The 12981-nt window shown below is 32.2% G+C and overlaps 1 protein-coding gene and 1 long non-coding RNA gene across 2 annotated transcripts in view; one reads left to right on the plus strand and one right to left on the minus strand.

Annotated features, from left to right (window-relative positions):
• The window catches only part of LOC137645985 (uncharacterized), an 8886-nt gene extending 2625 nt beyond the window's left edge, over positions 1-6261 (plus strand). The window contains exons 4-6 of the mRNA XM_068379097.1: positions 1289-1368; positions 3761-3908; positions 6122-6261. Of these exons, the coding sequence (XP_068235198.1) occupies positions 1289-1318 (30 nt within the window). The 3' untranslated portion in view covers positions 1319-1368; positions 3761-3908; positions 6122-6261. The remainder of the gene's footprint in view (positions 1-1288; positions 1369-3760; positions 3909-6121) is intronic.
• LOC137644867 (uncharacterized) overlaps positions 1-12981 on the minus strand; it is a 195386-nt gene that overhangs the window by 167470 nt on the left and 14935 nt on the right. The window lies entirely within an intron of this gene.

A 12981-nucleotide genomic window follows, 5' to 3' on the forward strand; every position in this document is an offset into this window, starting at 1 on the left:
GAACTGTCATTTTTCCTCAGATGATAACACTGAGTTAGGTAGGTAGTTACCGTAACTGGTCTGCACATATTTTCAACGTGGTAAGAGCAAGGAGGCTCTCTAGTCTTGGATAGTGCCACAGCCTCTGTATGATGACCTTCCAATGTCATGGGTTAGAGTTCTCTTGCTTGATTGTACAGTCAAACACGTGTGTCTCATTTTTTTCCCTTGTGTATTTTAAAACGATGTGTCGGGCTGGGTTAACAAAAGGGACAAGGATTCCTGGTGACTTAAATTAAGATGTTGACTATTACTTATCTTTTTCCTTTTCTTCATCATTAAACTTAATTTTCTAAACCAAAGCTACTGCATATCCCTGTATGAGCTCAAGTTCGTAGCGTTATCATTAAAAATTTTCTATTTCCAATCTATAGATTATTGATAGTTTTTCATTTTCTGAACTGTTTTTCTTCACAATCAAGGTCTAAGTGCTTGTAATATTCTACTTTCCCGATTTGCAGTTTAACTTGTAAAAACACTAGGATGAAATAAATAAGAAAGGATATTTTATCCCCGTTAAAATTGTTTCTCATGAGTAAATACACCATTCACTTACATTCATTTTCATCGACTCACTATTAACATGAATAGCCCTTTAGTAAGTCGACGTTCAGTTGACCCACAATCGCGAATGTCATCGCAAATAGTCTAGTATTGGATTCATCTTTAATACTTGCCTTGAACTTTAATATCGATTGCTATCCGTTGCACTGCAACTCACAACCCTCTTAACATGTTAAAAATGGAATCAATTAACATTTCTCACTTAAATTTCCTGCAGGTGTTCTTATCCTGGAAAAATTAATTTGGGTTTCTTGTTATCATAGTCAAAATCGACCTATAAAATAAGTTCGAATTATTAGCATATGACGTGAGGTAAAATAAACAGAAGATACCTTAAGAATTCTATTACATACTGCTCGTCAAATTTTGTCATTAACGATCACTTCTACTCATACATAGTAAACCCGTTGCTTTCTCTATTCTTATTTACTGAGACTCACTTGTACGACATAGTATGTAAGTATCAAATAAATCAATTTAGGAACTAAGAAGTTCATTACAGTATCATCATATGACCAAATGTATTCCACGAAATATCAAATGGATTTGCTAATTTTTTATCAAGTTTTCGATAGTGTTCACACACTTTCTGTTACATCTGCCTCTATTCCTTCATAATTAACTATACTTTAACTACAAGATCAAACCCAAAACTGCAATAAAGCGTGACTTTATTTATTTGCAGGACACCACTCCAATTATACCGGAGGTTTAAGAACGAACACCCACCCTCACCAAAGTACAAAACGAAGCTGATAAAATAGGGTAAGTGCATTTTACGATTGCCTTATTCAGAACTAATACGTTGCATATTTTAGGAGGTAATGGAATCAAGAAAATAATAACGCCACAAGCAAAACAAGACTATAAAATTGAGAAGGGTTATTGGGAATAGGAATAAGGGAAGAGTAACAAAAATCCAAAGATACATCAACAACTGTGTGGTGTAAAAAAAAAAAAAAAAAAAAAATCTCTACCCCAATAACATCATATGCTTCATTCGGGTTTGATATCTTTAATTTATAAAAAAAATAACGAAGAACTATAAAAAACAGTCTTAAAACGAGGAAAATTTGACAAGGGAGGCAAGTGATATTGAAGCCATGATATCACTTCAACCCCAATCACGCCTTTTCTTTCAACAAAGCCAATGTATCTAATTTATTAATGCTTTATAAAAGATCAACTTATTCGTCTTACATTACTACACCATTAAAGGTGTAGTTTTTGCATATCTATACAACCCCGTTAGTTATGCTAAAACACAATTACACAATTTTTCGGCTTTGGTTTCGGACTATCCTTGAAGATAAAGTGTTGCCACAGGATGCTAGACGTCACATATGATCCACCTTAATGGCATATATACATATATACACACACACACACACACACACACACACACATATATATATATATATATATATATATATATATATATATATATATATATATATATATATATATATATATATTATATACACACATATACATACATACATATATATATATATATATATATACATATATATATATATATATATATATATATATATATATATATATATATATATATATACACGTACATAGACAAAAAGATATACAGACATACTTTTCTGTCTATGTATATATGTATGCCATTACGGTGGATTCACAAGAGGCATATAGCATCCTGTGACAACACTTTATCTTCGAGGAAAGTCCGAAGCCAAAGACGAAAAATTGTGCAATTGTGTTTAGTATAGGCAATGGGATTGTATATGCACGTAAAAACTACCATTTTAATTTTACAAAATTAAGAGACCAATACGTTCATCATCTATAAAGTGTTAATAAATTAGACTCATTGGCTAATATATATGTATATATATATATATATATATATATATATATATATATATATATATATATATAAATATGTATATATATATATATATATATATATATATATATATATATATATGTATGTATATATATACATATACAAATACATTCGTCATTAATTCATACCAAACCGCAGGATCATATAAAAAATGAATAATAAACATCTTTCCCTTCAAAAGAAATCTTGGTAATTTAAATAATTAACAGACACAAATGACACAATATCTAAGATAATGTGGGCTATAATAGAGTTTGATTGTACAGTGCCGTATATCAAAGCACTGATTATTACTGAAATTAACAAAGAAATAAAACGAATAATTAGTGAAAATAAGCTATTGGAGGAGGAGAGAGCCTCGCGTGCTAGATACTTTACTATCATCAGCACTCATTCCAGATATTTTTTTCAATAGACCAATATTATAGAAATATTTAGCTTTTGGACAAATGTTAACATAAAAGATAAAACCTGGATTCCTCACCCATATTTTACTATTCCTTCACCTCTTCATAAGGCTTTATTAGAAATTTCACCTAATTTCTTAACTGGTTGACTATAACACTAATCTTCTTAGGATCTAAGATGACAAATTTGCAATTGAAATTTATAAATGAAAAACACAAAAATAGTTTACATCGAATAGTATTGAAAACATTAGGGGGAAATGCAGTGGGCAAATGCTAAGATACTTCAATAAGCTTACAGCAGACACTTCTCGGGTTATGCAAGTTCAAGAAAGCACAATACAAATACTAAATGAACAATTAATACCAAAAGCTTTTTCTTATTAAAATTCTTCGAATACCGATTTCGACTAATGGCAAGGTGAATGAATACCGAAGCATGACTGTGTATACATAGATACTGTATAATATATAAATATATATATATATATATATATATATATATATATATATATATATATATATACATTTATATATATATATATATATATATATATATATATATATATATATATATATATATATATATATATATATATATAAATATATATATATATATATATGTGTGTGTGTGTACTGTACAGCATATATAAGCATATACTAATTGTGAATTACCTAGCACGTAAACACACGCACAGTTTAACAATCTAAGAATTGCCATGCACATAATTTAACTAAAATACTGCTTAAATCTATATGAGGCCGTAAAATCAACACCACATTGATGGTGAAACTATATAATCTGCAGAAAAACTAACATTGCCATTCCCATAAGGACAATTCCTTTTAATTTCTACCTACATTGCAGATTCCCAACGATGAAAACCTCAAACACCATTGAAATGTTCCCATCGTAGGCGAGGCCTATACGAAATTAAAACGCGGAGTTTAAGACAGAGACTTGTGTCAGCGGGGGTGGTTGCCTTGGTGCTGATAAAGGATTTTGGAGATATATGGTATGTTTACGATGCATGTTTCTTAATATTTTTGACATGATCACAAGGTTGTTAATACATGTGTATGTGTGCATATTTATATAAATATATATAGACACATATATTTATATATATACATATATATATATATATATATATATATATATATATATATATATATATATATATATTTATATATATACACACATATATATATATACATATATATATATATAGATACATCTATATATTTATATAATGTAGGGTACATATACATATATTCTTGCATATATATTTACAATATATACACACATATATACATGTAGGTATATAAAAATACATAAATATATGCGTAAGACTTATTTATATAAGTAAACATGTGTGCATGTGTATACATACATACATCCAGAAATATATATACTGCATACGTATATATATATATATATATATATATATATATATATATATATATATATATATATATATATATATATATATAATTTTCATTCAACGCTAAGCATCAACCATATTGTCATAAAGAAAATTTGTAGTTTTATCAATTTTTTCTGGTCTTCTCGGGTAAATTTTTTAAAAGATTTCATTACTCTGCTGCTCCACTTATTCAACTTTTGCGTACAGCTGTTTCAGCCAATAACTTGCATCTTTCATCAGGGCATCCGTAAAGCAAATCATTATCCTTATATAATTGCAGTGAATTCAGACAGACAAAACTCTTAAATCTTGAAAGAGCTAAAAGCTAGAAAATGATTACATTTATGAAGACACGTGACTTGAATGAAATTACAAAATTCTAGTTGGCGATTCAAAAATCTTCATGACAAATGGGTGACTGATCTTAACTTAAGCAGACACCACCAGCCTGTGTTGCATGCTCAAGCAGCTCTTCTAGGAGAAGGACACTCCAAAATCAAACCATTGTTCTCTAGTCTTGGGTAGTGCCATAGCCTCTGTACCATGGTCTTCCACTGTCTTGGGTTAGAGTTCTCTTGCTTGAGGGTACACTCGGGCACACTATTCTATCTCGTTTCTCTTCCTCTTGTTTAGTTAAAGTTTCCATAGTTTATATAGGAAATATTTATTTAAATGTCATTGTTTTTTCCATGTTTCCTTTCCTCACTGGGCTATTTTCCCTGTTGGGGCCCCTGGGCTTATAGCATTTTGCTTTTTCAACTAGGGTTGTAGCTTAGCAAGTAATAATAATAATAATAATAAAGTTTCCTCAGACTATATATCGTCCTTACCTCCAGCAGGAGGACAGTATTCTTCAGAACTTATCCTAGAGCCTTAGGAACTGGGGTTGTGGAACCCCATCGAGAATCAAGATTTTATTCTAAAGCAAGATTCTGAAACTTGAACTGGAATCTTGAAACTTCATTAAAGATCCAGATATCTTTAGTAGAACTTGCACGAATTTTTATGCTAAAAATCTTAAAATTTTCTTATTGTTAATGAAGTTTTTTTTACATTTCTTCCAATTCTTGTTTGTATGAATGCACTGCCATTATAAAAGATACGGATCTCCTTGTAGTTAGGTCCAGTCGAAAGTCATAACATACTGACTGAAACTGCGTTCGACCAAAGTTGATTAAATGTAACAAAACAATAAAAACTCCTAAAATCGATCCATGAAAACAATAAAATATACAAAAGACTAGGAAGGTAATATCTCAAAATAACATTTAATGAAAACTCTCTAAAAGAAAGTCTAGGTCTATACTAAAAAGCATGCTCATTATGTATAATATATATATATATATATATATATATATATATATATATATATATATATATATATATATATATATATAGTATGTATACATACCCGCATGTGTGTATACATTATATATACAGTATATAATATATATATATATATATATATATATATATATATATATATATATATATACACACATATATGTATGTGTATTTCTATGTGTAGGATGTGTATATGTAAAGACCTACATATATATATATATATATATATATATATATATATATATATATATATATATATATATATATATATGTATGTATATATATATGAATACATGCATTTATACATCTCCATATAATCCTTCGTCGTATAATACAAACAGGCAGATTGAAAATCAGCAAATACCAAAAAGTATTAAAATCATGTATGAATTGTCCTTTTACTGTATATAGAATGTACTTTCAATATAACTAAAGCAACACCTTATTTAATTTGACAGGAAATGGCAGGGCGGTGGAAGCGCCATCGGAAGTGACGAACGTAAATACAAAGAAGAAAAAGAGGTTTTAACATTACTCAGCTGCAAAGGGGACCTTTAGACAGTGATATATATTATATATATATATATATAGAGAGAGAGAGAGAGAGAGAGAGAGAGAGAGAGAGAGAGAGAGAGAGAGAGAGAGAGAGAGAGGCCAACAACAAATGCAGCCGTTTCTAGTCCACTGCAAGACAAAGGCCTCAGACTTGTCAATTCATGTATTGGGTTTGACTAGTTTCATAATCACGCTGGGCACTGCGGATCGGTGAAGGTGATCACTCACAGCAAACCAATCTAGTATGGGCGGCCATAATAGTGCAGCTTTGCTCATCATGGCGATACACAAAGACTTTCACCTCGTTAAGGTATCCCCACTCACAAATGGAAGTATATATATATATATATATATATATATATATATATATATATATATATATATATATATATATATATATATATATATATAAGTATATATATATATATATATGTATGTATATATATAAATATATAAATATATATATATACATATATATATATATATATATATATATATATATATATATATATATATATATATATATATATCTTCAGTTAGTTCTCATAGATGGTGCATCTTTAGTTGAATCCGACACCAGAGTTTCTCATATGATCAATATATTCCTGTAGTACCGCTATGAAAAAGTGACTTGCCTATTCTTCTATAAACTAATAATTGATAAAAAGAGAATATAGCCTACACCTGCATAGATAAAATGCACTACAGTGCTTTTTCAGGATGCCATAAAAGTGCCAAATGTAACCCTTCAAGACCAACCTTCATCCTTTCAACGCTTTCTAAGGTTAATGACAAGAATGTTATTCAGCCTTAGAAAAGGACCTATGTTGCTGACAGGTAGTATGCCTGTAAGAGAGAATTGTGAACACTTAACTGACTCTTAGCCTACTTCTGATTTAATTAACCATAACTCTTTTATATATAGTTTAAATTTAGGAGTTGGCGACTACATAAATGATCTCATTCACTGATTTGACGGACTTGCAAGTAAGAATTGTTGTTGATGGTGTTTGTAAGGAGGGCAGACCTACGGTGGTGTGTTTATCAGGTTAAATTGGAGTCAATGGACCCAATGATTGGACTGAAGAGGCCATTAAGCACAAGGGTGTAGTTCTGGGAAAACCTCAAATTTGCACTATGAAGAAAAAAAAGAGGCTGGGCAGGAAGATGGAAGAAAGGAAGATGAAATGGAAGCAAAATAGAAGGCTAAAGAGCAAAGTGAGCATAAAGCCATATGGGTACTACAAATACCCTTAAATAAAACCTACAGTGAACCATGTTAAGTGCCTTGACAGCATTAAACCCCAACAGCAGTTTACCTAGTTAGTGCTACAAAACATTTGTTGATATTACTATTTATTAGCAATACAAAAAAAAATTATTATACAATATATGCAGATGGTGCTAATTATTTACGTTCCATGTTGGAAATGATATTATGGTTATCCTTAACACAAAACTGGTAGGGATCAGGGAGTTGTGAGATTGACCTTCATCTAAAGATGTTAAATATGAAGCCACCTCAGCAACTTGTCCACTCTGCAATCCACACGGGCATTATTGTAACTGGAATTATTGTGAATATTCTACATGGCTCATTGCTTCATATGACTCCAAGCTTACTTTTTCAACTCATTTGAAATACATCACCCATATTTACCGGAAATATAGGTTCTATTTCAAAGCTACCTTCTTCTACAGAGAGGATTGCAATGTTACTTCAGATCTCTAGGCCTACCACTGCTGAAATACTATTTGCTTTTCAAGATGTCAGCAGCCTTCTTCAACCTTTATGTTTCATGATTGCTTCTAGTGGACTTTCCTAATTTCTCAACGATGGTTGTGCTGATTTAGACCATTTAGACCATCTACAAAAACTATTCTGCCTGGCTATGTCCCATGGGTTTCACTCAACAAGGGTTGCCCACTTCCAATTCCACTATTAGTTGTTGAGCTTCAAGATCGCGTGCACACTACTAGCTACCTAGAGCATCCTACACTTGCAGAGGTGTCAATCCTCTCCCAAACTTCCTAGAACCAAAGATCATTAATTAATTTACTTGAAAACTGTGGAAATGTGATCTTGACAATGTCATACATGTTGATGCTCGCATATTTACAAGATGCTACTACATTTTCTTATAGTGCCAAGAAAAAAGTTAAAACGATAAAAACCTTGTCCTTCTGGACATGTTTATGGATTTTTTAATCATTGACTCACACATTCCAAGTTTTTTATCTATTTATTAAACTACGTAAGGAGAATTTAAGTTGTTGTGAGTGCCTGTTAATTTATTTTTACATTTGACTGTCTTGTGTATATTTTTGTATATTTAGAAATAATCATGATTATTTATTGTTACAAAAATTATCATATTTATCTTGTATGTAATTCTTATCATAAGCTCGATGTTGTAAATATACCTTGCATTTAAAATAATTCTATTTAAAGAATTATTTCTAATAAAATGAATCCACTCGAATTTGATTTTTTATACATTTGAAGATAAACACTACTGATGACCAAAGTATTTCAATTCTCCGTTTCAAGAAATTATATGTTCTAATAGCACCAACAACTAAGCAATTGCGTTTGCTAGTCATACCCAACTACATTAACAATGACATTTAGCTTTTTATATTGATAGAGCATTCAGATAATGTTTGCCAGGCATGTAATTCTATTCCTAACTTACCTCCCACCAGTCAACCCAGCTGTGAATAGGAACAAGATACAGCTGGATTCAAGACTAAAGCATGAAATAAGTAATTTCATATGTTACGACTTTTTGAGACCAGGATGGCTCTAAAATTCTGACAAATCCACTCTAAATGCAGACAAAATATATAAAGATTACAATGTACAGGGTACCCATTATGTATCAGTACAATCTAAAGAATTTATATTACAAATGCCACTGATCAGATATTGTAATAAGATTATTATTATTATTATTATTATTATTATTATTAGCCAAGCTACAACCCTAATTGGAAAAGCAAGATGCTATAAGCCCAAGGGCTCCAATAGAGAAAAATAGCCCAGTGAGAAAAGGAAATAAGGAAATAAATAAATGATGAGGACAAATTAACAATAAATCATTCTAAAAACAGTAACAACGTCAAAACAGATATATCATATATAAACTATTAACAACGTCAAAACAGATATGTCATATATAAACTATAAAAAGACTCATGTCAGCCTGGTCAACATAAAAACATTTGCTGCAACTTTGAACTTTTGAAGTTCTACTGATTCAACTACCCGATTAGGAAGATCATTCCATATCTTGGTCACAGCTGGAATAAAACTTCTAGAATACTGTGTAGTATTGAGCCTCATGAAGGCCTGTCTATTAGAATTAACTGCCTGCCTAGTATTACGAACAGGATAGAATTTTCCAGGGAGATTTGAATGTAAAGGATGGTCTAAGTTATGAAAAATCTTATGCAACATACATAATGAACTAATTGAACGACGGTGTCAAAGACTAATATCTACATCAGGAATAAGAAATTTGATAGACCGAAAGTTTCTGTCCAACAAATTAAGATGAGAATCAGCAACTGAAGAAGACCAGACAGATAGAATGAAAGAATTAAAACACTTCTTCAGAATAAATTGATCACCAAAAATCTTGTAAGACTTTCAATAAGCCAATTTTTTTGTGCAATTGAAGAAGACACAGACCTAATGTGTTTGTCAAAAGTAAATTTGCTGTCGAGAATAACACCTAAAATTTTAAGTCATACAAATTTAAAGAAACATTATCAATACTGAGATCCGTATGTAGAGAAGCCACTGTCCTTGACCTACTTACAATCATACTTTGAGTTTTGTTAAGATTCGACTTCATATCCCATAATTTACACCATGCACTAATTTTAGCTAGATCTCTATTAAGGGATTCACCAACCCCAAATCTACATTCAAGGGATGGAAATAATGCAAAGAGAGTAGCGTCATCTGCATATGCAACAAGCTTGTTTTCTAGGCCAAACCACATGTCATGTGTATATAGTAAGAAAAGTAATGGGCCAAGAACACTACCCTGTGGAACACCGAATATCACATTTCTATACTCACTATGGTGCCCATCAGCAACTCTTTGAGCTCTATTACTTAAAAAATCAATAATAATGCTAAGAAACGACCCCCCCCCCTTCCCAACTTTTTGAGTTTGAAAATAAGGGCCTCATGATTAACACGGGCAAAGGCAGCACTAAAATCCTGACCACAATCAAGGGATTTCTGTACAGCATTGGAGATAGTAAGAAGGGCATCACATCCTCCAAGGCCTTTACAAACACCAAATTGCAAACTATGGAATAGATGATTACCTTCAGCAAATCTATTAAGACGTTTTGCCAGAAGACGTTCAAAAACTTTAGATAATATGGGTTATGGAAATTGGGCGGTAATCAGTTGGACTTGAACTACCACAAACACATTTACATAGAGGAGTAACATTACCAATTCTCCAACAAGTGCTAAAATCTTCTCTTCTTGCTAACTTGCTCAAAATATCATAACTTTGGAGCTAAGAAATCTGCAGTCTTTATAAAAAAACAAAGGAAAAATACCATTTCGGTCTACACCTCCATAAGCATCAAGGTCCATCAACAGAGCTTTAATTTCACGAGATCGAAAAGCTAAACTAGTTAGTTTAGCTTCAGGAAAACAGGAATGAAAAAGTTCAAGTTTTTCTTTATTCTGTTTACTGTCAAAAACATCAGCCAAAAGGGTTGACTTTTCCTTTGGACAGTGAGTAACTGAGCCATCTGGTTTAAGTAAAGGAGGAACTTTTGCATCTACACCAATGAATGCAGATTTAAGGGTAGACCACCATTTATGTTCCTGAGTTGTACCAGAAAGAGGTTTTTTTTATGGTTAAATTGTATTCCTTTACAGTTGAGGCATAAACTCTCTGAGCAAAAGCTCGAAGCTGAGTACTGTATAGTTATTCCAGGTCAAATATCTGTTACCCTTCCAAAGATGATAGGCCTCCTGCTTCTCCAACTAAGCACGTCTACAGTCATCACTGAACCATGGTTTGTCCTTCACTCGGTACCTTAGCACGCGAGAAGGGATACGACCATCAATTATGTTGACTAGATTCTCATTCAAAGGGACAACAGGATCTACACTACTACATAATTTTGACCAATTCAAGCACAAAAGATCATGCAAAATCCAATTCCAGTCTGCTTGGGATTTCATATAAATTTTACAAGAGTATGATACATCAGGAACAGGCTGCTCAGTCTTCACTACTAATTAAATCAAGGCATAATCAGATGTCCCGACTGGAGAACCAACCTTACTAGTTATAATGCCAGGGGAGTCAGTGTATACGAGGTCCAAGCAATTACCAGACCTGTGAGTAGCTTCATTTATGATTTGCTCACAGCCTGATTCAGAGGCAAAGTCTAAAGCTCTTAAGCCATGGCGATCGGTAGGAGAGATAGAACTTAAACACTCCCCATGGAGAGCATTAAAATCACCAACAAAGACAAAAGAAGCCTTTCTATCATCTTGTATCTTAGCCATAATGGTAAAAAGACAATCGAGGATAGAATCATCCATGTCTGGATTCCGGTAGATCGAACACAAATAAAAGTTGTTACAACTGCAACAAACTTCTATTACCTGAATCTCATGACATCCACATTGATAGCAGGACTTATAAGAAGCAGGGTACTCAAGTCCTAATATACACCACCATTCCCCTGGCCCTAGGGATGGCATCAAGTTTCAACATTATTGGCTTCTTAAAACCAGTTATAAGGAGCTCAGATGAGTGCCTCATATTAGAAACGAAAGTTTCTGAGCACAAAAGGTCTTGAATATTTGCATGAAGACCACGAATATTGCAATACAAAAGATGACATTGACAAAATCTAGGACATACTGGTCCTGGATTTTGCTCAATGACTCCAGACAGCATAAGAATTAATAGTAATAAAAAAGAGACATCATACTTAAAAACTAGATTAACAAGAATTATAACAAAGACGATATGTATAGAATTATAAATAAAGTGATTGATGAAACCCATAAACTATGGTAAAAAGTCGAAAAAACTTGTCAACATGAAGGAGCCAGTACACCATGCAAGGCTAAATACCCTCCAGGATAGCCACTTCAACTGAAGGGAGGACTGTAAGGATGGTTTTGAGAAGAAAAAGAATCAGATAAGGAAAAAACAACCTCTTGATAAACCACCAGACATCCATGGCCCTTCTATCAAGCCTGCTCAACACACCATTTCAAATCAACAATTACCATCGTTTTCAATAACATTGCATTTTTGCATTTTAGGTACCCTGTTAATGAAAGAGATACTGTTACATCAACTTATTAAAATTGGCTACTCATCAGGAAAGAATTGGATGCGCAGACTTGGCAAAAAGTGATGAACCAAGTATGGAAGAGATCCACATCACATCTTTTATTTCATGCATGACAAAGAAATTTATGGAAACAGGACAGTTTTACATAAAGGGAGTGGACGACCCAGAAAATCTCAAGAAAACATCAATTGAGTTAGACAACCCTTGGTCTTTTTTATACAAAGCCCCTCTATACTGTTGCCAGACACTTGAAGCTATCGTGTAGGCAATAACACTACACAAAGTTCTACATAAGAACTTGTGATAGTACACTTACAAGGTGTAACTCATAAAGGCAGTCAAGCCAAGATGAAGAGAGTTTGTAGTTATTATACTGGAAGAAATTTCTGAGAAAGAAATGTTTCTC

Source organism: Palaemon carinicauda, chromosome 1, assembly GCF_036898095.1.
Source record: "Palaemon carinicauda isolate YSFRI2023 chromosome 1, ASM3689809v2, whole genome shotgun sequence".
Lineage (NCBI taxonomy): Eukaryota > Metazoa > Arthropoda > Malacostraca > Decapoda > Palaemonidae > Palaemon > Palaemon carinicauda.